Here is a 26,579-nt window from a genome sequence, read left to right as displayed (position 1 = left end):
GCCAATTAGCACAAATGGTAAGTTCCGACAGTGCCTACAAGTGTGCCTACTGGCCGCTAGATGGCAATACCGGTTTCATATGTATACACCTGGTATTTTACCGGCTTTACAATCAAATCGTTTGGACAATGAACGACTAAGATGGGATCAAGATGTAAAGAAATTAGAATGTGATTTGAATTCGTCAGTTTGTAAATCAACGGGTCATGTTCCGTTTGAAGCTGTATATGGTTTTGTACCGCGTTATGAAGACGATCACATTAGAATGATAACGAAAAAATCTGAGACTTTTACAAATCCAGAAGAAATTAGAAATGAGATTCGAGAGGCGATTGCGATCGATCAAAAGAAAGAAAAATATCGTTACGATAAGAAACGTAATACTAAAATTAAATTTGAAATAGGAGACATTGTATTCGTTAAAACTAACACTGTATCAACAGGTGAGTCGACTAAATTTCAATTAAGATAGAAAGGACAAAGCGTAATTATTGCAAAGCTACTATCGGACACGTATAAAATTAAGAAATTATATTGTAATAGTAAAAATACTCCGACTACTCCGCATGTCAGTCAAATTCAAATTTGGCGACCAAATTTGAATGAAGACGTAAACAACAATTATAGTTCAGAAGATGAGAATATTCAAAATGTAAAAGAAAAGGAAGATACTATTCAATTTTTAGAATCAAACGTCGATAAAACTAGTAAGGAGTGCCTTGAAAAAGGCAAACAAGAGAATTTTACTCTAGTTGAAAAGAATCCAGATCTTGATGTGATTAGAAATTTAAGGTCTGTTAGAGAAAGACGGAAAACGAGTAAATTAAACGATTTTGTTTGTGATTAATAATTTAGTTCAGGTATAATGCTCAAGAAATTATTTAAGTTTCGTTTATGCTTGGGGACCAAGCATCTTTCGACGATGGCTGAATGTTAGAAAAATACATACATAGTTCTATTTTATACAAGGTTGCTAGGTAGCGTTGAGTTGTTATAAAATAGTTGAACGTGAGTGTAGAATTGCGAGGCTATTGAGTCGGATCGCGGACCGAGATTTTGGATTAAAGAGTCGAAAGATTAGGCCAAGTGGTCGTAACGTTTTACTGTATTACTTATATTTGTTACATTACTTAAAATTTACATAAACAATCTAACGTGTGAATTTTCATTGTGTCAATTTACGCGTTAACTCAAGATCTTATAGTTAAATTAGATTAAACTCCAACAATTATTTACCAATTATATTATTTATATTATTATTTAATAATTATATATATTATATATATTTTATAATTATATTACCAAAGAATTATTTTGTAATAATTTCAAAAATTGTCAAACAAATTATTGGTGCGGTATTTTGTAGATTTTGCTATAAAATAGAGGAAACTTTTGAAATATTTTTTCAGTAGACAATAATATAATATTTGTGAAGTTTAGAACTACACTAGAAGAACTGACCATAGCTAAGATATTAATTTTTTTCTTTTAAACTAAATTACTGGATTTTTCAGTATAATTTAGGAATAAACTAGCAATTTTTATTATTGGTATGCATGAAAAACTATTTTTCATTCATTAAGTTTGAATTTTCGCGGAACTTTGACTGAATCATTCATCGCTATCTAGCGGCTGGTAAATGCAACTATTTGAATATTCTTGTAAAGCAACCTTACCAACGGATAAAAACTAGCACGTCGAGAACCAAGAGAATTAACGAATAAGCTTTTATGTTAGAGAAGCATAAGCCAATTAACTAGCGAAGAGAAATACGAGAGAGAATGGACGAAAAGTCGAAAACGACGAAAACTTATACAATAAACTGCACACTTCATTGAATTCCTCTCCAGAATAAAGGAATAGAAAGATTTGCTTTGTAAGTATTATTATTTATTAAATAATGTGATTATTAAAACATGGGTATACACTGAGCCATTTAGTATATCTGTGATTCGGTGTGTTTTCCCGAAAAGTGTAGGTTATGTTGTATTATGACGACCTTATTTTCCTGCTTGCTATTTTTTCATTTAATGAAGTAACGGCATAAAATGATTAGAATTTGCAGTTTTAGCGAGTGGAATCTGGAAACTAATCATGTTTGTTTTTTTATTGGTTCTGTTCATACTTAGTGCGATCTTAGAAACAAAAAATCCATTTTCCATTGTCTGATTTAAATATGATTGTTCTTGCATGACTGATAATTGATTCCACGAATTGATTCATAAAAGCTGATGCAATTTAATAAAGTTAATTTAAAAACTATTATATTTCTAAATGGTTTTGTTGTATCAATTTTGAGATGTTGTCCTTAGTTCAGAGTTTTTATGAACATTTTTTGCTCCGGAAGTTTCCTTGAATGGTAGCTCTATATATAATACATTTTATTGTTAATAATTATTTGATTTTTGTATTTCTTTGTTTTGCAAACTGATGTAATTTGGTAGAAATTTCATCAATTTTTGTTCAAAATTCAATTTTGTTCGAAATTTATCAGTGTTGTTTGAGGATTCCACTATTTTATTGGATAATAGTCATTTTTTGTTGATTCCAACTTTTTAAACAAATATTTGTTCGTTGACAATTCAACTGTTTGGTCAAAAATTAATAAAAATTTTGTTTCAAAGTCGTTTTTCGGTTGAGGACTCCATTATTTTGTTCTAAATTCGTCTTTTTGGTTGAATTTAACAGTTCTTTATTTTGTATAAAAATATTTTTCGTTCATATTGTGAGCTATTGCATTTTTCGTTAAGAATTAATTTTTTAAATGAAAATTGAACTATTTGGTTGAAATTTCATATATTTTGTTGGAAATACGTCTTTTTTGCTAGTAAATAGTAAATTCTTTTTTGTAGAATATTAATATTTTTGGTTTTAAAATCATGTATTTTGTAATAAATCCGTATTTTGGTTTAAAAATTTAATTGTTTCTTCAAGGATTTAAATATTTTTTTGAGAATTTATAATTTTGTTTGTTGAATTTGGATGAAAATTCATGTATTTTGCCGACGATTCCACTAATTTGTTGGAAAATAGCGTTTTTTAGTTAAATTCTATTGCTCAAAGATTGAACTATTTTGTTGAAAATTAATTTTTTGGTGAAAATTGAACTATTTGGTTGAACATATATTTTGTTGGAAATACGTATTTTTCGGTAGTAAATTGATTTTTTTAAGTTGAAAATTCAACTATTTGACTGAAAAATTAATTTAATTTGTGGAAAATACATTTTCTTTATAGTAACTAATTCTTTTTGGTTGAAACTTGATCTTTTTTACTTGAAAATTCAACTATTTGGTTGAAAAATGATTGTAGAAAATCCGTCTTTTTTGGCCTTAAATTGTTTTTTTTTTTAGTTGAAAATTCAACTATTTGATAAAAAAATTAATATATTTTGTGGAAAATACGTCTTTTTTGTTGAACATTAATATTTTTGGCTTTAAATTCATGTATTTTGCAATAAATCCGTCTTTATGTATGAAAACTTAACTGTTTGTTCGAGGATTTCAATATTTTAAAAAGAATTTATAAATTTGTTTACTGAATTTGGATGAAAATTCATGTATTTTCTTAAAAATACGTTTTTTGTTGGCGATTCCACTACTTTGTTGTAAAGTCGTGTTTTTTAGTTAAATTCTATTGCTTTTCAATTTAAAATTAAGATATTTGTTGGTTTAAATATTAACTGTTGAATTTTTCATTGAGAACTCATACTTTTTTGTTTAAAAATGCAGATGTTCAGTCGAAATATAATCTTTTTTGATCAAAGATTGAACTGGTTTGTTGAGAATTAATTTTTTTTTAGAAAATTTAACTATTTGGTTGAAATTTTATACATTTTGTTGGAAATACGTTTTTTTTGGTAGTAAATTGATCTTCTTTAGTGGAAAATACGTCTTTTTTGCAAAAAATTAATATTTTTGGTTTTAAATTCTTGTATTTTTGTGGAAATTCGTCTTTTTTTGTTCAAAACTCATCTGTTTCTTCGAGGATTTAAATCTTTCTTTGAGAATTACTCTTTTTTTGTGTTGAATTTGGATGAAAATTCATGTCTTTTGTTGTAAATACGTTTTCTTGTTGACGATTCTACTACTTCGTTGGACAATCGTGTTTTTTGGTTAAATTCTATTGCTTTTTAATTTAATATTGAGATATTTTTTGGTTAAAATATTAACTGTTGCATTTTTCATTGAGAACTCATATTTTTGGGTTTACAATTAAACTGCTTGGTCGAAAATTAAGCTATCTTTGTCGGAGATTCAACTTTTTTTTAGAATACATTTTTTTTATTGAAAATTGAACAATTTTTTGAAAAATTAATGTATTTTGTTAAAAAAACTTATTTGTTTTGGTAGAAAAATAGTCCTTTTCATTGCAAATTTTTTATCTTTTTGGTTGATAATACGTCAATTCGATTGTAGATTCGTATATTTTGTTGAAAATTCGTCTTTTTTAGTGGAATTCATCTTTCTGTTATATAAAATTAAAATATCTGTTGGTTAAAATAGCAGCCATTTTATTTTTCATTGAAAACTCTTATTTTTTGGTTGAAAATTCAACTGTTTGCTCGAAAAATAATCTGTTTTGGCCGAAGATAGAATTATTTTGTTGAGAATTAATTTTTTTGTTCAAAGATTCAACTAGGTGATTGAAAAATTAATGTATATTGTGGAAAATACATTATTTTTAGTAGAACATTATTCTTATTGATTGAAAATTGATCTTTTTTAGTTGATAATTCGAAACTCTGCTTCTAAATTCCTACATTTTGTTGAAAATTCGTTTTTTTTGTTGATTTGACTGTTTTTTATACAAAATAAAAATATTTTTCGGTTAAAATATCAAGTATTGCATTTTTCGTTGAGAATTTATCTTCTTTGGATGAAAATTCAACTATTTGCTTGAAAAATAAACTTGTTTTGGTCAAGGATTTAATTATGTTTAAAAAAACTGATTTATTTGTAAAAAATTTAACTTTTTTTTGAAAAATTAATGTTTTTTGTAGAAATTATTTCTTTCTTGGCAGAAAATTAATTATATGGTTTAAAAATTGGTATTTTTTCAGCTACCAAGTCAACTATTTCGTTGAAAAATTAATCTATTCTGTAGAAAACACGTCTTTCTTTTTTAAGCTAATCTGGAAACTGGAAACTAATCATATTTACTATTTTTGTATTGACTCGCTCCATATTTAATGCGATCTTAGGAACAGTTAAATTATTTTCGTTTTATGAATTAAATCTGATTGTTCTTTTATTAATCATAATTGATTTTTCACGAATTGATTTATAAAAGCTGTTTTAAGTTAATTAACTTAATTGAAAAACTGTCATTTTATAACTTATTTAGAGTTTCGGATTTTTTATAAAAAAAATTTGTTTTCAGTTTTACTTGCCTATTGGCTCTAGTTAATGCATTTTATTGTTAATAATAATTTGACCGTTGTATTTGTAATTTCCATTGCAGCTGTAATGTCTAAGTCTCATAGTCCGACTCGCTTCAATGGAGAAGCAGACAATTTTTTCGAGCCAAACTTTACCCTCGATATGAATAAACGGATGCGAGTTCCAAAAAGTATTCGTGTAAGCGGTGACTTTAGTGATGAAGACATTAACGGTACAAATGGCCACAAATGGAATCAAATGTTAGCTAATGAAAAATTTGAAATGCATGTTCCAGACAGAATCCTTGTTGTTGGTGAGTACCAAAAACATCATTAAGAAAATGTTTCATTTCCTCATACTAATATTTTTAAAGTGTGAAAAAAGGTCTTCAATTTTTATTTAAAATATTATTCTGTTGATTGAATTAACAGAACTCAGAAATTCCTACTATTTTTTTTAAGTTAATTGTTCTTCGTTGAAAAGTATATTATTATATTTTTGGTTAAATATTTCATTATTGTGTAAAAATATATATTTCGTGTTAAAAATTTTTTTGTAGATAGTTCATCTTTTTGGATTCAAAATTCAACAATTTAAATAAATTGTTTTTTTTTTCTTAAAGGAAATATATTTTTTCGCTGAAAATTAAACTGTTTTGGTAAAAATTCTTATTTTTAGGGTGAAAATTCCACTAATGAGTTAAAAGTTCCCTTTTTTGTTCAAAATTCATATTTTCGGATTGAAAAGTCCACTTTTTTATCGGTAATTTTTTTTTGCTTGAAAATTCAACAATTTACTTGAACCATTTTTAATTTTTTGGGTGAAAAATATTTTTTCGCTGAAAATTCAACTATTTTTATTAAAATTCGTATTTTTGGTTTAAAAATTCATTTACTTCGGTATAAATTTCATTTTTTTTGGTTAATAATGAATTTTTTTCCTGGAAAGTTTATATTTTTGGTTGAAAATTTAATAATTTGCTTAAAAATGAATTTTTTGGTTGAAAATCCATAATATAGGTTTAGAATTTTTTATGTTTTTTAGATAATTAATCTTTTCAACTTGAAAGTTTAACAATTTGGTTGAATTTTTTTCTTTCTTGATGGAAAAATGTTTTTTTTTTTCGCCGAAAATTCAACACTTTCGTTAAAAAATGTTCTTTTTGGTTTAAAAAATTATTTTGGATGGTATAAATTTAATCTTCTTTAGTTAAAAACGAAACTGCTTCTTTGAAAGTTAATTTTTTTTAGATAAAACTTTTTTTAAATAATATTTTAGGGTTAAAAAGGGTAATGCTTTGTAGATCAGTAATCTTTTTGGCTTAAAAAATTCAACAATTTGCTTGATTTTTTTTTTCTTGGCGGAAAAATCTTTTTTCGATGAAAATTAAACTCTTTTGGTAAAAATTCGTATTTTTGCGGTGAAAATTCCACTATTTTAGTAGAAAATTTCACAATCTACTTGATCTGTTTTTAATTTCTTGGATGGAAAATATTTTTTCGCCGAAAATTCAACTATTTTGTTTTCAATTCGTATTTTTGGTTTAAAAATTCATTTGGTGCGGTATTAATTGAATCTTTTTTGTTTAAAAATTAATTTTTTCCTTGGGAAGTTACTTTTTTTTGTTGAACATTTAATAATTTGCTTAAAATGAACTTTTTGGTTGAAAATCAATAATATAGGGTTGAAAATTAAAATTTTTTGTAGATAATTAATCTTTTGGGCTTGAAAGTTCAACAATTTGGTTGCTTTTTTATTCTTTCTTGACTTAAAAATGGTGTCTTCGTGAAAAATTGAACACTTTCGTTAAAAATTAGTGTTTTCAATTGAAAAATTAATTTAGGATGGTATAAATTTAATAATTTTTAGTTAAAAATGAAACTTTTTCTTTGAAAATTAATCTGTTTTGTCTTAAGGTTTCAACTATTTTGTCGAAAATTCAACTGTTCACTTGAAAATTAACTTTTTTGTTGAAACTTCATATTATAGTATTGAAAGTTTAAATTTTTTTTGTAGATAATTAATATTTTTGGCTTAAAATTTCAACAATTTGGCGGAATTGTTTTTTTTCTTGACGGAAAAATTTTGTTTTCACTGAAAATTTATCACTTGTTAAAATTTAGTCTTTATGGTTTAAAAATTAATTAAATTTTTATTGACAATTATTTTATTAAAAAATGCACTTATTTGCTTGAAAATTAACTTTTTTGTTGAAAATTCATATTATAGGATTGAAAATCCATCTATTTGGTTGAATTGTTTTTTCTTTCTTGGCCGAATTTTTTTTCTCTGAAAATTCAACACTTTTGTTAAAAACTGTTCTTTTTGGTTAAAAAAAAATCATTTACTTCGGTATAAATTTAATCTTTCTTGATAAAAAATGAAACTTTTTCTTTGAAAATTAATATATTTTGGCTTAAAATATTTTGTTGTAAACTTAATAATTTGGGTTAACTATTATTAACTTTTTTGTGGAAAATTCAATAGTTTGGTAGAAAATTAAACTTTTTAGGATAAAAAAGAACTTTTGTGTTCGAAATTTATATTTTTGTCTTCGAAATTCAACAATTTGGTTGAATGGTTTTTTGTTTCTTCACTAAAATATCCTTTTTCGCTGAAAATTCAAATCTTTTTTTTTTTAATTGGTCTTTTGAGTTTTCACTTACATTTGTCGAATTTTTATCTTTTTTGTTTAAAAATGAAACTGTTTCGTTAAAAATCAATTTGGTAGAAAATTCAGCTTTCTGGTTGGAAATGAACTTTTTTGTTTATACTTCATATTTTCGGATTGAAAATTGAACTGTTTTGTAGATAATTCATCTTTTTGGCTTGAAAATTCAACAGTTTGGTTGCATTGTTTTTTCTTCGTTGACTTTAAAATATTTTTTTCGCTGAGAATTAAGCTGTTTTGTTAAAAATGTTAATTCTTTCGTTTAAAAATTCATTTACTTTGATATAAATGTCATCTATTTTCTTGAAAATTCAACTATTTACTTGGAAATTAACTCTCTTTTTTTTTGAAAATTCGACTGTTTTGTAAAAAATTTAACAATTTGGTAGAAAATTCAACTGTTAAGTTAAAAATAAAAAATGATTAATTGGAAATGAAGTGTTTTGTTGTATTTTTTGGTTGAAATAACATTTATTGCATTTTTCATTCAAAAATAATCTTTGTTTTTTGTTTGAGGATTTAACTATTTCGTTGAGAATTCAACTTTTTTGGTTGCAAATTCAACATTTCAAAAAATTTAAGTTATTTTCTGGAAAATACTTTTTTTCGGTAAAAAATTAATATTCTTAGTTGAAACTTGATCTTTGTTAATTAATAATTCAACATTTTGGTTGTAAATTTATATATTTTGTTGAAAATTCGTCTGTTTTATTAAATTGAACTGTTTTTTATTTAAAATAAAAATAGTTTTCAGTGGAAATATCAACTATTTCATTTTTCGTAGAGAATTCAAATTTTTTGTTGAAAATTTAACTAATTTGTAGAAAATTGAACTATTTTGTTGAAAACTGAACCATTTGGTTGAAAATTCTTTTTCTTGTTTTTTTTTTTTTTTTGTAAAAAATTAATCTTTCTGTTTCTTTGTATTTTTTAATTAAATTTTGTATTTAAAATATATTAATTTAACAGGACAAGAACAGCATATAGGCACAAAAGCTCCGCCGCGAGAAATAACTCTAGAAAATGCTGTGCTACCCACCGTTGAACCTGGTTTAGTCAGAGTTCAGGTTAGAAAAATAAAAAAATTGTTGAAAAATAAACCAATTGATCGAGTTTTTCTGACAAAAATTAATATTTTTTAGACTCCACCCAGAGTTTTGACTTTAGACGATCACTATTTCCCAGCTGCTGACGATGATGATCCTGTAAATGAATCTATAAATATGGTAACTGCTACTCCTAAAGCAAATGGACAATACAACAACGAAAATCAGATTGTGAGGCATGTAAGGTATGTGACATCGATTTTTGTTATTTTAATTTAAGGGCATTCACTCAGCCCACTATTGACACTATTTTAAACAAAAAATTCGACTAATGCCTCCATTTTTCACTTTTCCTTTAAAAATATTTTTTTTCCAAAGAAAAATTAAATTTTTTAAATAAAATTCTTTCAGAATTGTACCATTTTAATTTACAATACTTATTGGTTCAACATTTTTAATTTGAGAACTACTCTAGTCGAATAATTTCAAATTAGATTATTAAAAAGTGAAAAAATTTATATTTCCATCGTACTGTTTCCAAATATAATTTCGATATGAAAGTCGGAGTTATTTTGAATTAAATATCGCTCGAAAACTTCAAAGTTTTAAAATACGGAATTTGATTTAATTACATTAAAAAATATAGAATAGTCAATTGTAAGTGTTAAAAAAAAACTTCAAATTGAACAATTTAAAAATAATTAAGTTCCAAATTTTACAATAATAAAAGCATTCATATTTGATTCATATTAAATTTTTTAGAGTTTTATGTTTTGAAAATAGATTAAATTATAAATATTTACCAATTAATAAGAATTTAATTCAGTTTTAGAAATTTGTGGGATTTTAAGTCACTCAAAAATTAAATTGATTGTTTTTGGAAGAAATTTATTTATTTATCTTATTGGAATTAGTGATGAAGGATTAATCCCTTCGTCACTTCTTCTAAAACTCTCTTAATTTAAACAAATTTCTTGACAATACTGTTTTGTTCAATTTTCGTATGTATGTGAATTTGGAAAAAAAATTACGGGTAATTTTTTTCAAGCAGGAAAACTAAACTAAAATTATTGAAACTCAAGCAACCATTTACAATTTTTAAATAATTTCAATTTTACAGATTTATAATTAAACGCTTCTATTCTATTTCAAATCAGAATAAAATATTTTTCCACTCTACAATATTCCACTTTTAACCCATTCACATTAAAATTTATTGATTAAAAAAAATTTGAAAATGAATTGTTTTCCTGATAAAATTAAAAAAGATTGGTTATTTTTAAAATAAATTTTAACAGAATATTTATAAAGATTTATAAACAAAATCAAATTTGTATTAATAAATAGTAATTGAAAAATGATTAATTTATACAAAATTCGAGTAAGTTAAGAGATATTTAGAGTTTTTAAAATATTAAAAAATAATTAAAAACTCGAAAGGGATGCCAAAGAAATAACAAATTTGATTAAGATCTCTAGGAAAATTGGAAATGCCTTTTTAATTCGAAAGAATTAATTTTAGGATAAGACTTCAAACTATTTTCAAATTCGTAAAAAATTAATCTGGAAGATTTTAAGGTAAAATTGAAAGTGATATATATATATATATATATATATATATATATGAATATATTTTAAAATAGTTTTAAGAGAATATTTCAAAAGATTTTTAAACAGATTTTGTTTTATAAGTAACAATGGAACAATTATTAATTTGTAAAGACTTGAAATTAAAATAATTTAACTCTGTAATATACTTAAATCATTTCTCATTTCTGGCAAATCTGGAATTGTCCATTTTTTGTGGTTTGAAATTAATTTTGATTTTAAACTTAAAATTTACCTAATCTATTTTTTGTTGGTAATTGATTGTTTTTAGTTGGAAATTCAAGTATCTGGTTCAAAATTCATCTATTTTCTTAAATATTTGTACTTTTTGGTAGAAAATTAATATTGTTGGTTTAAAAATCATCTGTTTTTCTTGAAAATACAACAGTTTTTTGTTATTTTTTTTTCTCCATCTCTTGCTTGGAAAATCTTTTTCAGTTGAAAATTGAACTCATGTTACAGAGTCGTATTTTTTGTTGTTGAATTCAACTGTTTTTTGATTAAAAATTAAAATCTTTTCTGGAATGAAAATTTCATTACTTGCCGTCTAAACCCGTCAGCGCCCCCTGGGTGTCATATGGCATCGCTACGAATGCAGACGTATAATTATTTGTATCGCTCATAATTTTGAATTTCTCGCGGTGTGACCGTAAACTCTCAGCGCTAGGGGAATAAATACTTTCTGTTTTTCTGGGTGGCGAAAATGCGTTTCAGATCTCGGTAAGTGAGTGATAAATTTTGTGTGTTTACAATGCGCGTGTGTGATGCAGTGTGTTTATCCGTGGCTAGATAGAAACTGTGAAGAAGTAGTTTTATCTGTGTGTACTTTCTATCAGCCCCATGCCACTTTTCTGGAGGCCTGTGAAAAATATTTGTCATGAGAGTTGACGCACGGTAGCCGTGTGGCGGCGCCAGCTCTGCAGTTGGCCTTGAATTTAAAAAAATGCAAGGCGAAAGTGTAAAAAAAAATGTGTTTCTTAAATAAAAATAATTTTCTGATAAATCTGAGTAAAAGATAATAATCTTAAGGATTTATTATTCATGCGAAATTAAATTATAGATATATAATTATTTGTGTAATTTTTAAACATGCACAAAGAAAATAGTCTAAACTTTATATTATAATATTTTTTATTTATTAATTTAAATTCATTTCGGATTTTCAAATATTACAATAAAAAATTATATGTTTTAATGAACACAATGTGTTTTTTTATTAATTATTAAATTTATTATTATATGTTATTTCAAGTAGAAAAAATGAACCTTGTTAACAATTATTTTTTAAATTGAGGAAATATGCTAATGTTAATTATAACGAATTTCGGAAAAAAACTCGAGATGAACTTTTGCAAAAAAATATTTAAGGTTTTCTTTATTTGACAATAACTATTTAGAGTTAAATGTTTTTCTTTTTTTCTTTAGGTAAAAGTTGCAATTTTCATTTAATTTTAATGCTAATTCTAATGTTATTTTATTCCTTAAAGTAGTCTCTGCAAATTACATTCGTACGTTTTTAGTTAAAAAAATTTAATTATGAAAATCTATTGTTTAAAAAAAATAACGTTTTTAGAATCGCTAAATAAACGTTTTATTTAATAAAAACGTACTAATGTGATTTGCAGACAATATTTTAAGGAATAAAATAGGCCCTACAGCATTAGGATTAAATAATAGTTGCAAAACTAGTTATAATTAACATTAAAATATATCACTTGATATTATAAATCATTTTGAATAACTTTAGTGCATGTTCAATTTAAAAACAATTATAATGGAAATTCCCTTTTTCTCTCAAATCATAAGCTAAATTTCATGAAAATAGTCATGGTGAAAAACAAATTTTTTAAATTAATTAAACTTGTTTACAATGTATAATTTTAGTTCATTTTTTATACTTGAATATTTTGTAAACTTTAATATTTTTTAAATTCTGCAAAATAAAATATAAATTTTCATAAAATCTTCCCGAAAACAACTTTGAATTTTTCTAGCAATCTAGAGAATATTGTTTAATTCTCTCAAAACCTTTCCAAGTTCATAAAAAGCTTTTTTTGCAAAATTGTAAAAAATGTACATTTTTCTCTAAATTTTTATAAGTTTCAAATTAACAATTTTCTGCAATCTTTTTAAGATATTTAAACGTTCTAAATGTTTTTACTTTTCAAAAGTTTGCAAACAAAAATTTTTCGTAGATTTTTTGGAAATACTTTGAAATCTTTTAAAACATTATCCTAAAGTTAATTTTTCAAAATAAAAAAGCATTGAACATTTTTCTGGGAATTTAATGAAAATTTTTTCATTCTCTTGAAACCTTTTGTAATTTGAATTTAGCTTCCTTTTTCAAAATCTTTAACAATCTACATTTAAAAAATTGAATTTTTTTACAAGTTTCAAATTAACTTTGAATTGTTTGAATGCTTTTAATTATTTATTAAGCATTATAGAATTTTTTGTAATTTCCTAATTCTGATTCCTAATTCTTCTAAAAATACAAAAAAATCGAAACCGGAAGAAATTAATTTAAAATCTTTCAGATTCTTTTTCGACATATTTCAAAATCTTAAAAACTTAAAATTAACCTTTGAAAATAAAATCTGAAGAATTTTTAATTTTCTCAAAATTTTATTCTCCGCGTGGTAGCAAAATTAAAAAAAGAAAATTTGAAAAAGCTACTGTCAAATTATAAAAATTTACAAAATTTCATCCTCAAAAAGCTTTATTCTATTACATTACAGTCACCAAAAACTGTAAAATAATTTATATCTGCAGTAAATTTTCTTTAAAATGTATAATTTCAACATTTTAAATAAAAAAGAACCTATATTGATGCTTATTTTCTGTAGATTCGATTAAAATAATCATGGTCAATAATTCGAACTCTAAATGCCGTGATAGGTGAAAATAAATTAATTTAAAATGGATAAAATAGCATGTTTCAAATTATTTTGAAAACTTAGGTCCTATGTTGCGATTTCTTTTTTAGCATAAGACCCATTAGTTCATGTTTAATTAAAAAACAATTATTATGAAAATTCCCTTTTCGTCATAAATCTAAGGCTAAATTTCAGGAAAATAATGATTATGAAATGCAGATTTTTTAATAAATTCATGAAAATTAATTAAATTTACTTACCGTCTATAAATTTAGTTTATTTTTTCAAACTCGAAATATTGAAAATATATTAAGATATTATTTTTTGTATAATCTAAAGTACAAAGATGTTGTTTTGGATTATATTAAATAATGTCAATTATTCACAGTTAATATTAACAATAAAATAATATTTTTAAAATGAGAAAAACTTTGAAAACAAAAAGAAGTTTGATTTCATCCCTTAAAAAAGAAATTTGCCATTCTTTAACAATATTTAGATCATTTTGTGCTTTGCAAAATTGAATTTTTTTAGCTTTGTCCTGCTCCCGATTTATAATCAAAACAAACGCACTTCACCATTTTTTTTTTCCAAAATTTCAACACTGTGGATAGTTTATATAAAAAAGCAGTTTTTCAATTTTCTATCGCTTAGAAAATGGAGAATGTCGCAAAGATCGTTCAAAATACTAAAAGATTATTCTACACTGTCAGCAAATTACTTTTACTGTGTTATTAAATTCAATGTTATTATTTTGCCATGCATTTGCAGCGATCATAGGCCAACTGCCTAGGTGGCGCCGCCCCACGGCCTCCTTCAACACATTGTAGATTACGTTTTTGGCATTAAAATTCAACAATTTTTTTTTTTGGCCATTTGTCTTTTTGTTTGAAAATTCATAATATCAGGTTGAAAAGTATCCTTCTTGTAGAAAATTAGTATTTTTGATAAGAATAGCTTTCCTTCTGTGGTTTTAGGAACTTGACTCTGCGAGATGCTCTTGATTTTGTTGAGGAGGAGTCTCTTGACAAGGTCCATGCTATTTATATAGAGCCACCTGATGCGAACGTCGTCACTGACGAAGATTCCGGAGATGAAGACGGTGGTTTGTTAGACAATTTTTCTGAAAGACAGTTACGATCAAAAGCTGAAGTAGTGTTGACAGGATCATGTCAATCAGATAGTGACAGGGAATCGAATTCGGAGTCCGATGTAGACGATCCAGCACCGAAGAGAAAGAAGGCCGGCACTAAAACATATTTTGCAAAAAAATCAAAATCAAGTGACGAATGTAGTAGGTTTAACTGGCAGAGAGGTAAAGCACTTGCTGAAAAAAATATATTTTTTCCTGACGCCGATTACAGTGATCTACGTAATCTTGCAGCAATTGATGTGTTTGAACTGTTTTTTGGCAACAAAGTCATCGACTTGTTAACCCTAAAAACCAATCAATATGCTATGTTTCTTAATAATCCATCTCCGAAGATAACTCGTGAAGAAATGAAAGTTTTTGTCGGGATACTGATTCTATCGGGGTATAATACTGTCCCTGACAAGCGGCAGTACTGGGAAGAGTCAGCTGATGTTAGAAATGACTTGGTCTTCAACTCGATGAGACGGAACCGTTTTTTGAAGATTCAGCGTTATCTTCACTGCGCTGACAATACAAATCCAATTTTGACTGATAACTTATGGAAACTAAGACCTCTTATAGACCTTGTGCAAAAAGGATGCAGGGCCCAGTTCAGAGCAGAATCTAACTTAAATTATGGTGAAAGCGTGATAGCTTATTATGGGCACCATGGCTGTAAACAGTTCATAAGGGGGAAGCCCATAAGATTTGGGTATAAAGTACGGTGTCTGAATACCCCATCAGGATACCTAGTAGATTTTGAACCTTACCAGGGGGCATGTCATCAGGCAAACCCAGAATATGAAGAACGGTACGGGAAGGCGGCAGCTCCAATGATGACGATGATCGATAATATTCGTGATGACGTCAAGGAGTTACCGTACAACCTTTTCTTCGACAAACTATTTACAGGGATGAACCTTCTGGAAGATCTCAGACGTCGAGGCTGCAGTGGTACTGGCAGAATTCGAGAGAACAGGCTTCCCAAAAATTGTGTTCTCAGCAATAAGAAATCATTTGCCAAAGAAGCAAGAGGTACTTACGAATTTTGCTCGGACGCCGTGGCATCTATAACTCTGGTGCGTTGGTTAGACAAAGGGGTAGTCACTGCAGCTTCAACACGTTACGGGATTGAACCCGCGTCCAAGGTGAACCGATATTCTAGTGCTGATAAGAAGAGAGTAGCTCTCTCTCGACCAAGAATCATTCAGGCCTACAATGAGAGTATGGCTGGCACTGATCTCATGGATCGGGGGCTGAATCGTTACCGGGTTGGAGTGCGCTCGAAGAAATGGTGGTGGCCTATATTTTCCTGGCTTCTTGACGTCTGCATTCACAATTCATGGGTCCTAATGCGTAAATCAGGTGTGGACGTTTCTCAGTTGGAAGTCAGGCGGCAAATAGTCCAAGCATATCTTGGTAAGCACGGACTTGCTCCGCATCCTGGCCGCCGTAACTTCTTGATCAACATGGCTGGAAGACAGGCTGGAGATATTCTTCGCTATGATGGCATCAATCATCTGATTGTTCCGACTTCAGAGGGCAGTCGGCGAAGGTGTGCAGGAGACTACTGCAAGTCTCAAACACGTTCGCAGTGTGTAAAATGTAATGTAGGATTGTGCGTTCCGTGCTTTTTGAGTTACCACATACAATCAGCAGAGTCGTTCTAGTGACAAAGTTTTTTGCATTTCTTAGGATCAAGCGTTTCAAGCCTCACAGACCGGTCCCCTATTCGCTGCGGACCTGACCTTGTGTCGATGCCGGATATGACTGCTGGCGCTCGGAGCGGCAGCAAACGAAAATTCTCGTTAGATAGAAATTCAAATAATGGGTACACTGTGATATTACTTTAGAATACTTTTATAAATATATACATTTATAAATAAAAAGGGCGAGACTAGATATTTACTATTTCAAAAGTTCTGTTCCAGAAAGACATTTTAAGATAGGCAGACGGGAATTATAAGTTTTCAAATGCACATAAATTCTTTAAGCCGGTGTAAACATAACCTCAATATTTCTAGTGATTTAAACGAAGTGTGTTAAAATTGTTTTCAGAACTTCTAAATATATTTTAAAATTAATCGAAATTTTCCTGCAATTTTTGAAAATCCAGAAAATTAAATAAAATCCTGTGAATCTTGCACGTTCTTTGATCATTTTTTAAATCTCTTAAAATCTTCTTAAACTTTCTGTTGCAATAATTCTTCAAAGTGAAAAATCATTTTCAATTTTCGTAAGAATCTAAAGAAAATTTTTATTCTTTTGTAGTCTTTCACAATTCTTCAAAAAATTATAAACTTTTTGTTTGAAATCTATAAAAATCTCAATTTTATTTTAAATCGGCTGTAAGTATTTCAGATTATTTCAAGTTCTAAATTGACTTTGAATCTTTTAAAAACTTCTAAGTATCTGTTAATATTTCTCCAATATTTGTACAAATAATAAATGTTCTATTGTTATTTGAAAATTCAAATTTTTTTTTTAATTTGCAGGATTTTTCAAAAGTTATAGACAAAATTCAATTCATTTTGAAATAAATTTAAAAGGTCTGACAAAAAATTCAAAAAATATTTTGAATTTGGAAAAGTTTTAAACCACATCTAGATTTTTCAAGATTTTGAAATAAAATTTCTAATTTAACAACTGAAGTTAAATATTTTTTTTCAATTTTTCTAGCTTAAAATTACTTAAAATAATATAATTTTGAAAATTTTTAAAGTTCATTGCTTGATTCTTTAATTTAGACTATTGAAAGTGTTAACGTGGATTTATATTTTTGGAACTTAATCTGAATCTTTGATATTTATACGTGTAAGTCATTTGAGCATTTGAATACACAATTTTTGAATTAAAACTTGTAAAAGTTTGGAATTCAAGGGTTCCACTTTGAATGCTTTAATTTGATGTTTATTGTTTCTTACTTTATATGGAAACATGTTTAGAATATAGTTTGATTTTTTAAATTTCATTGGCCGTGAAAAATGTTTGCGAACCGAAAAATTACTGGGAATTTTTTTCTTCGATTAAAACGGCCACCCTGAATCACACTCATCTAACGAGAATTAGCGCATACTGCCGACAGGGGCGCTGCGGTGCTTCCGCTTCTCCAACGAATATTCCTTATTGTACCGTATATCTGTGAGAAGTATCTGTTAAAAGAAATAGAGGGATGTTTTCAAAATAACACTGTCACTTTTTAAAATGAAAAAGTTTATTTATAATCGATTATCCGAGGTAATGTGGGGAGTAGATGACTCGGATAATACGGAAGAAGTACAAAATTCGGAAGTTATCTATTTTGATATATTTTAAATAGAAAAATAAGTACAAACATTTAGCAAATAAAAGTAAACAACTTACGAACGTGGATTTATCTTGAATAATTTATTAATAATTACAAACTACTGCGCGCATTCAGAATTAGACGTAGCAGTTTTAGCTGTTTTATTCATGATTCTCCGTATTATTCGAGCATACACCTCGGTTACTGCGGAGTGCTTGGATGAGTCCCGTTGCCTCGGATAACGCGGAGCCTCGGATAATCGAAGGTCGAATAATCGAGGTTCTACTGTATTTTTTAATTATCTTGTACTATTTGAAATATTCCAGAGTATTTATAAAAGTTCCGAGATATTTTTAGTAGATTTCAATAATTGTTAAGGAATTCTTAAGATTTTAGGGTATGTATTTTTAAAACTTCTAAGGCATTTTCAGGAGCTTTAAATTTGAATTATTTTAGGGAATTTAAAAAAATTTATTTCATTAATTTAATGGGATTTTAAATATTTTGAAATATAGGATAAAGAATTTTCTAGAATTTCTGATGATATGGAACGATTTTACAGGACGTATAAAGTTTTACAAGATTTTACATTATTTTATCAGATTTCTGAGGATTTCAATGATTTCAAGGGATTTTAAAACCATCAATGTATTTTAATACATTTTCCATGATTTCAAAAAATATTACGGAGAGAGGTATTTTGTAGGGGTTTGAAGATTTGAAAAGATTTGGAATTTACCCTGAATTCTTTGAAATTCTCTTGAGTTTTGTGAATTCACTGGAAGTTTTTTAATTCACTTGCATTTCTATAAATTTACTCTTTTCTACTTAATTCAATGGATTCTTTTTTAATTTTTAAATGTTTAAATTTGATTGATCTTGGGTATCAATTGATGAAATAACTCAAGGATTTGAAATATTTTGACGTTTTTTGTCAAATTCCTTAGCATTTTCAGCTTACACTCCAAAGGAGTGTAAGGAAGAGATTTTCAAATATTTCTTACAAGTCATTTGTAATTCGCCCTGAATTCTTATTAATCTATCATAGATCCTTTAAAGTTATTTTGAATTCTTTTAAATTCACTCAATTTTACTCAATTGAAATAATTTTTCCATTTTCATAATTGATCCAATTCATTTGAATTCTTTTAAATATATCTTCAATTGTTTTTTAATCATTAGTCACTTATTGTGTTCGAAATTAGTAGGGATTCGAAGATTTGGAAAGATTTCACATTTTTCTTGGAATTCACTCTGAACTCTTTTAAATTCTTTGGAATTATGATGAATTTTTATTTTTTTTATTTACTTGAATCCTTCGAAATTCACTCAATTTTATTTAATTCAATGTTTTTTTTTAATTTTGAAAAGTTTTTATTTAATTGATCCTGAAGTCTATTCATCCCACCTTGAATTCTTAAGCATTTCATCAAATTCTTTGATTCCCCGTGAATTTTTGTTAATTGCATTAAATTGTTTCGAAATCTTCGGAATTTATCCTGAATTAGTTACCCTTTGGGCGCGCAAAAAGTACCCTTTGGTCCCTATATTTTATCCCGTAAGAACTATGAAGCCTGGCGTTCGTTTTTTAAAAATGCTTCTTGCCGTGCTGATTGTGCTGATTGATGGCAACTACAAATTTATGTAATTTATTGTATTGTAATTATTCTCGATATTACTTGTCATCGTCTATGTTATAATAAATGCAGCGTTCCTTTCTTTTATAAAATCTATTTTACTGGCATTACCACGATACCCAAGTCATCATTATACTTGAGTTTCACGAAAATCTGAGACCAAAAAGAAAACCCTGGGGCGCTGACGGGTTAAAAGATAAACTCTTTTGTTAAAAATGAATTTTTTTGTTCAAAATTCATCATTTTAATTGAAAATTCAAATCTCTCTCTTTGGTTGAAGTTTAATTTTTTTAACTGAAAGATTAACTGTTCAATTTTTGGAGAACAATTGATCTTTTTTATTTGAAAATTCATCGTTTTGTTTAAAAATTCATCCATTCCAGTTCAAGATTCATCATTTTATCAGTTTAGTTGACAAATTCATCTTTTCAGTTAAAAATTACATTTTTTAACTGAAAATTTAACTATTTAATTTTTGGTTGACAATTTATCTTTTTTAGTTGAAAATTCGTTTTTTTTTGTTTGTAAAAATTAATTACATGTATATTGTTGAAAAATTGTATTTTTTTGTAGAAATTAATCGTCTTTGTTCAATACTGATCTTTTTAAGTTAAAGATTCAACTTCTTGTTTGCGAATTTATGCATTTTGTTGTAAAATCGTATTTTTTTGGCAGAAAGTTCATTTTCTTGGTTAAAAATTTATTTCTTTAAATTCAAAATTCAACTACTTGTTTGAAAAACTAATGTATTTTATTGAAAATGCGTCTTTTTTTGGTAGATAATTAATTTTTTTGGTTGAAAATTTTGTACATGGAACGGGAATTTTTGTAAGAATTTGAAAGTTCCCTATTTTAAATTTTAGATAAAGAAAGTACTTCAATTAGTTTTTAGAGTAGAATTAGTATTTTCAAAAGAAATATTTCTGAATTAAAATAGAAAATTTTGTTACATTGTTCGTTGCGAATTAATCTTTTTTTAGTTCAAAAAAATAAAACTACTTTGTTAAAAGTTAAACTCTTTTGTTACAAAATAATTTCGCTGCTTGAAAATTAATTATTTTAATTCAAAATTCATCTTTGGTTGAAAAATGTAACTACTTTGTTGAAAATCAATTTTTTTTAGCTAAAGATTTAACGATTCCAGTAGAAAATTTGACTAATTTGCTAAAAATTAATTTTTTTGACTTGGTTAAGAATTGGAGCCTTAACCGAAATTTAAATATTCTATTTTTGGTTGAAAATTAATATTTTGTATTTTAAAATTAAACTTTTTTTTGAAAATGTATGTATTTTGTGGAAAATTCGTCTTTTTTGGTTGAAAATTAATCTGTATGGTTGAAAATGCATAATTTTAATTGCAAGTTAATATGTTTGGTAGAAAATTAATTTCTTTAATTGAAAATATAAATGTTCCATTTTTAGATGAAAATTGATCTTTTCTACTTCAAAATTCAACAATTTGGATGAAAGTTGTTCTTTTTGAATTGAAAATTGAACTATTTCATTGAAAATCAACATAATTTTTTTAAAGACTTGATTTTCTTTGGCAGAAAATTATCTTTTCGATTGTTCTATTTATCATTTTACTTAAAAATTCATCTTATTCGTTGAACATACATTTTTTGACTGAAAATTTAATTATTTTAATTATTATTATTTCAATTATTTTATCAAAGATTTAAAATTTAAGTTTAAAAATCATGACTTTTTTTTTGAAAATGTAACTATTTTTTTAAGGTAGTTTTTTTTTTGTTGAAAATTATTTTTTTTTGGTGGAAAATAATTTTTTGACCTGAAAATTTAACTTATTTCAATTTAATATTACATAGTTTTAGTTGGAAATTTATCTGTTTGAGCGAACATGAATTTTTGTAAGTTAAAATTAATTTGTTTGTTTATTAAAAATTCAACTATTCCAGTTGAGGGTTCATCATTTTAGTTTTAAGTAAACATATTTGTTAGAAAATTAATGTTTTCGAATGAAAATTTTACTGTTCCATTTCTAGTTGAAAATTTATCTTTTCTGGTTCAAAATTTGTCTTTTAGTTAAAGTTTCAACTATTTCTTTGAAAATCCACGTATTTTGTTACAAATTCGATTTTTTTGTGCAAAATGATTTTTTTCTTTGAAAATTAATCTTCCCATTTAAAAATGTTCCTTTTCTGTTAAAAAATGTAAATATTTCAATTGAATATTTATTATTTTAGTTGAAAAGTCATTTTTTAGCTTGTAAATAACATTGTTTTGTTGTAATTTAATCTCTTTTCTTAAAAATTGATTTTATTGGTTGAAGATTAATCATTTTAATTAAAAATTAATTTCTTTGGTTGAAAAGGATTTGTTTTGCCGAAAATTTAACTTCTATGTTGAAAATTTGTTTCTTTTTTGGTCGATGTTGGTAGATATTAATCTTCTTGGTTGAAAATTCCCCCTCTTGTTCAGAAATTAAATTATTCTAGGTAAAAATTCATCACTTTAATGGAAACTTCATTTTTCTGGTTTAAAATGAAAAAAATCCAGTTAAAGATATACAATTTTAGTTAAAAATTCATAAATTTGTTTGAAAATGTAACTATTTTTTTCAAGTTAGTTTTTTAAAAGTATTTTTTGTGTGTGTAAAGTAATTTTTTCAACCATTAATTTAACTTATTTCAATTGAATATTACATAGTTTTAGTTTAAAATTCATCTACTTGGTGAAAATTAATTTTTGTAAGTTAAAATTTACATATTTAAGTTTTGGTTTACAATTCATCTTTTTTAGTGAAAATTAATTTGTTTGTTTATTGAAAATTCAACTATATATTCCAGTTGAAGGTTCATCATTTTAGTTTTAAGTTCTATTTTTAGTTGAAATTTGATCTTTTCTGGTTCAAAATTAAACAATTTAGATAAAAATGTCTTTTTTAATTGAAATTTCAACTATTTCTTTAAAAATCCGCGTATTTTGTTGTAAAATCGATTTTTTTATAGAAAGTGATTTTTTCATTGAAAATTAATCTTATTATTAAAAAATATTTCTTTCTTCTTCTCTTTTCAACTAAATTCAATGATTAACTATTTAATTTTGTAATACATTAACAAATTTATATTTTTGAGTGGAATTTTAAGTATTTGTTTCAAAATTCATTTATGTTGCAATCTTTTGCACTGTTGTATTAAAGAATGTATCCGTTTGGAATGGAATATTAATATGTTACTTTTAGTTGAAAATTGAGCAGTTAAGTTTAAAATTGAGCTATTCTTGTGAAAATCCATACTTTTAGTTAAAAGTCTAATTTTTACAACTAGAAGTTTAACTATTTAATTTTTTATATAAAACTTTATATGTTTTAGTGAAAATTTTTTAGTATTTCTTTCAAAATTCATTTATTTTGCAATCTTTTGCACTTTTGTACGAAAGGATGTATCCGTTTGGCGGCAAGTATGAATATGTTACTTTTAGTTGAAAATTCTGCAGTTAAGTTTAAAATTAAGCTATTTTTTTTCTTTTTTTTTTGAAAATCCTTATTTTTAGTTGGAAATTTAATTTTTACAACTAAAAGTTTAACTATTCCATTTTTGTTCTTAAAAATTGATATTTTTTAGTGAAAAATTTAAGTATTTATTTCAAAATTAATTTATTTTGTAATTTTTTGCAATGTTGTGTTAAAGAATGTATCCGTTTGGAGTGAAATATTAATATGTTACTTTTAGTTGAGTGGAAAAATTAAAAAACAAAGTTAACCCGGAAATTACTGGGCATTTGAAATCGTCCGCCGGATTGCCACCCTGATGTAATCATATTACATGCAATCATATTACAAGCAATCATATTACATGTAATCATATTACAAGTCGATTAAAAAAAGCGTCTTATTTGAATTATTTTCAGGATAAATAAATAAAAATGTAAATTTTTTTAGAGAACAAACCCCGTTCAACACGACCCTCGATGTGACTCTCACTCCTAGCGAAGAGGTGCAGCACTTGCGACGCCAAGTAGGAAAATTGCATCGGCGAATAATTGCCGTGGAATCTCAGATCATGCAGCGTCAGCAACGAGATAAGATAGTTTACGCAATAACTCTAACTTATTTTTTCCTAAAAGCTCTCTCTTGGCTGACGAGAAATTAAAAGTATGACCGAAAAAGGAAGAAGACGATAAGAGCATGAAACGCAATATGCTTTCAGCCAAGCGTCTCGTACACAGAACGTTCTTTTTCTAAAGATATTGATAAAAGCGGATTTTTGAACGATTCGAAAGTCGAAGAGGGGACCGATTTCTGAAAGTATAGTTCGGACTTTGATTATTTCTTGTGAGTCTCTAGTTGAGGTTTTAAATTGCAAACGACATCGTGTAAACGTGTAAATGAGTATGATGAATTAACGCGATGTCGGTAATTATTAATTAAATAATTATGATAAATGATTAAATGCGGGTGTTTGACCTGGAAAAAATTTGATCAGGTAGAAGGTGTTACATTTTAAAAAACAAGAAATTTGATAGATTTTTTGCCAGTGAAATATACCCTGGTGGTCTTCTGATTAATGTTTCTCATATATATTTATATAAATAGAAACAGTCTCAGTTGTGAAGAGTAGAGAGAGCTCTAAATTTAGTCGATAATTTACTTGCAGTTAATGCCTTTTAAGTTGTTCAATTTTCATTTCACCTCGAGAAATGATTCTTTACAGTTACGATTTTAACCAATCGTCTCTGTACCTCACTGAAAAGTATGCCATATTTTAACAATTAATTTTCTATAAGCAATCTTTGAGTTTTTTTTTTTCTAAAAAGATTTGACACTGCTTTAAACGCGAAAGATCTATTTTAGAAAAAGAAATTGTATGGTTAATTTTTCAAAAGTTAACACTATCTAGTCTTCAATCGAAGAAATAGAGTCAAAGAGAGAGAGAGAGAGAGAGAGAGAAGGAAGGAAGGGGGAAAACATTTCTGAGTATGTATAACGTATTGCGATATTCGTTGGTCATTCCTTAACTAACTTTACTTCATAGGAAAGAGAAATTCGTGACTTTTTCCCGTGAAAAAAGTTCATAAGTGGGATTGTTTAGAGCTCGAAGTTTATTGTATTTGCCTGAATGTGGCCATAACCATGTATATTTACAATATTCATTGTGATGATGGAAATAAATATTTAGAAAAATATAATTTTTTTTATTAGGAGTTGAGATTGTCTTTATATTCTTTTCCGCCCAATTTTCGTACATTTAAAAAATATTGATAATCATTTTTCTCACCAGACTGTTTTTTCGAAGTGTGTGAAAATTCTAATTTTTGGCTGGAAATTCATGTATTTTGTTGAAAATTCGGTTTTTTTGCGTGTGAAAATTTAACTTTTTGATTTACAATTTAAATATTTTTTGGTTGAAATAACAACCATCATATTTTTCTTTGAGAATTTTTTTTTAATGTTTGGTAGAACTTTCATCTTTTTGTTTACAAATTTATCTGCCTTGGTGAGGATTAAACTGTTTTTTTTTGAAGATTTGAGTTTTACGTTGAATTCATTCATTTTTGTTGTTGAAAATTCAACCACTTGTTTCAAAGTGTAACTACTTAGTTGAAAAATATACTACTTTGTTTAATATTCAGTTTTTGTTGGTATTTAATATTTTTAGTATTTAAAAAAATATAGTTGGTTGAAAATTTATGTATTTCGTTAAAAATCAACTTTTTCTTGAAAATTCCCAAATTTAGTAGAAAATTCAAAGTTTGGCTTGAAACTGGAATTTTTTGGTTGAAATTTCCCATTTGCTGGTTAAAAATTGGAATGTTTTGTAGATAGTTCAAATTTTTAACTTTAAAATTCAACTATTTTGTTAAAAATGTTTGTTTTTTCGATTACAAATTTTTCAGTTAAAATTTAATTTTTTAAGTTTTGTTTAACAATTGATCTTTTTTAGTGAAAATTAATCATTTTAGTTTTAATTCCACATATTTGGTAGAAAATTAATGTCTTGAAATGAAAATTTATCTGTTCTATTTTTAGTTGAAAATTGGTCTTTTCTGGTTCAAAAATTCAACAATTTAGATCAAAATTTGTCTTTTTTAATTGAAGTTTCAACTATTTCTTTAAAAATTGATGTATTTTGTTGCAAAATCAATTTTTTGGTAGAAAGTGATTTTTTTCATTGAAAATTAATCTTAATATTTTTAAATATTTCTTTCTTCTTCTCTTTGGTTAAAAATTCATTTCTTTGGTTGAAAAGGATTTTTTTTGCCGAAAATTTAATTATTTAAATTTAATTTTTACTATTTAGTTGAAAATTCATCTATTTGGCTGAGAATTAAACTATTTTGTTAAAAATGGGTTTTTTCAATTAAAAATTCATTTACATTGGTAGAAATTTCACTAAGTTTGTTGAAAATTCGACTTTTTGTTTCGAATTCAACTGTTTCTGACGTACAATTAAAATATTTTTTATTTAAAATATCAACCATTACATTTTTCGTTGACAATGAATATTTTTTTATTGAAACTTTAACTACTTGTTTGATAATTTAACTGTTTTGTTGATAATTCATTTTTTTCGGTTGAAAATTAAGTTTTTTAACTAAAAATTTTATTATCGTATTTAGGACTGAAAAAATGATATTTTCAGGTGAAAATAAACATTTTTTTTGTTTCTACATTTAATTATTTTGTTGCAAATTCATCTGTTTGGATAAAAAATTAATTTAATTGGTCGAAAATTAATAATTTTTGTTTGAGGATTTAACTAATTTGTTTAAAATTAACATTTTTTTTGGTTGAAAATTGAACTATTTTGTTGTTAATTCATGTAATTTATTTAATATTTCTCTTTTTCAATAGAATTTACGTTGAAGATTCAACTAGTTTGTTGAAAAATTCTCTTTTTTGGTCAAACTAAACTATTTTTTATTTGAATTAAACATTTTTTCTTTTTTTTTTATCTAAAATTAATCTTTTTGCTGAAA

At 26.2% G+C, this 26,579-nt stretch overlaps 1 protein-coding gene across 1 annotated transcript; it reads left to right on the top strand.

Annotated features, from left to right (window-relative positions):
- The first annotated feature begins 1,762 nt into the window (after positions 1-1,762).
- Positions 1,763-24,785, top strand: LOC117167139 (transport and Golgi organization protein 11). Its single transcript, XM_033351836.1, has 5 exons — positions 1,763-1,876; positions 5,464-5,694; positions 9,022-9,119; positions 9,195-9,343; positions 23,542-24,785. Exons 2-5 carry the CDS (start codon positions 5,469-5,471, stop codon positions 23,750-23,752), a joined length of 684 nt encoding a protein of 227 aa, XP_033207727.1. The 5' UTR covers positions 1,763-1,876; positions 5,464-5,468; the 3' UTR covers positions 23,753-24,785.
- Positions 24,786-26,579: the final 1,794 nt, after the last annotated feature.

This window comes from Belonocnema kinseyi, chromosome 2 (genome assembly GCF_010883055.1).
Source record: "Belonocnema kinseyi isolate 2016_QV_RU_SX_M_011 chromosome 2, B_treatae_v1, whole genome shotgun sequence".
NCBI classification, from domain to species: Eukaryota; Metazoa; Arthropoda; class Insecta; order Hymenoptera; family Cynipidae; genus Belonocnema; species Belonocnema kinseyi.
This window is presented reverse-complemented; position numbering and strand designations above follow the sequence as displayed.

What these genes read in the sequence shown, in the direction of transcription:
- LOC117167139 (XM_033351836.1), top strand. Translation starts at nt 5,469, where the DNA reads ATGTCTAAGTCTCATAGTCCGACTCGCTTCAATGGAGAAGCAGACAAT. An exon ending in AGACAGAATCCTTGTTGTTG is followed by an intron (nt 5,695 to 9,021) that starts GTGAGTACCAAA and finishes TTAATTTAACAG; the next exon opens with GACAAGAACAGCATATAGGC. An exon ending in CTGGTTTAGTCAGAGTTCAG is followed by an intron (nt 9,120 to 9,194) that starts GTTAGAAAAATA and finishes AATATTTTTTAG; the next exon opens with ACTCCACCCAGAGTTTTGAC.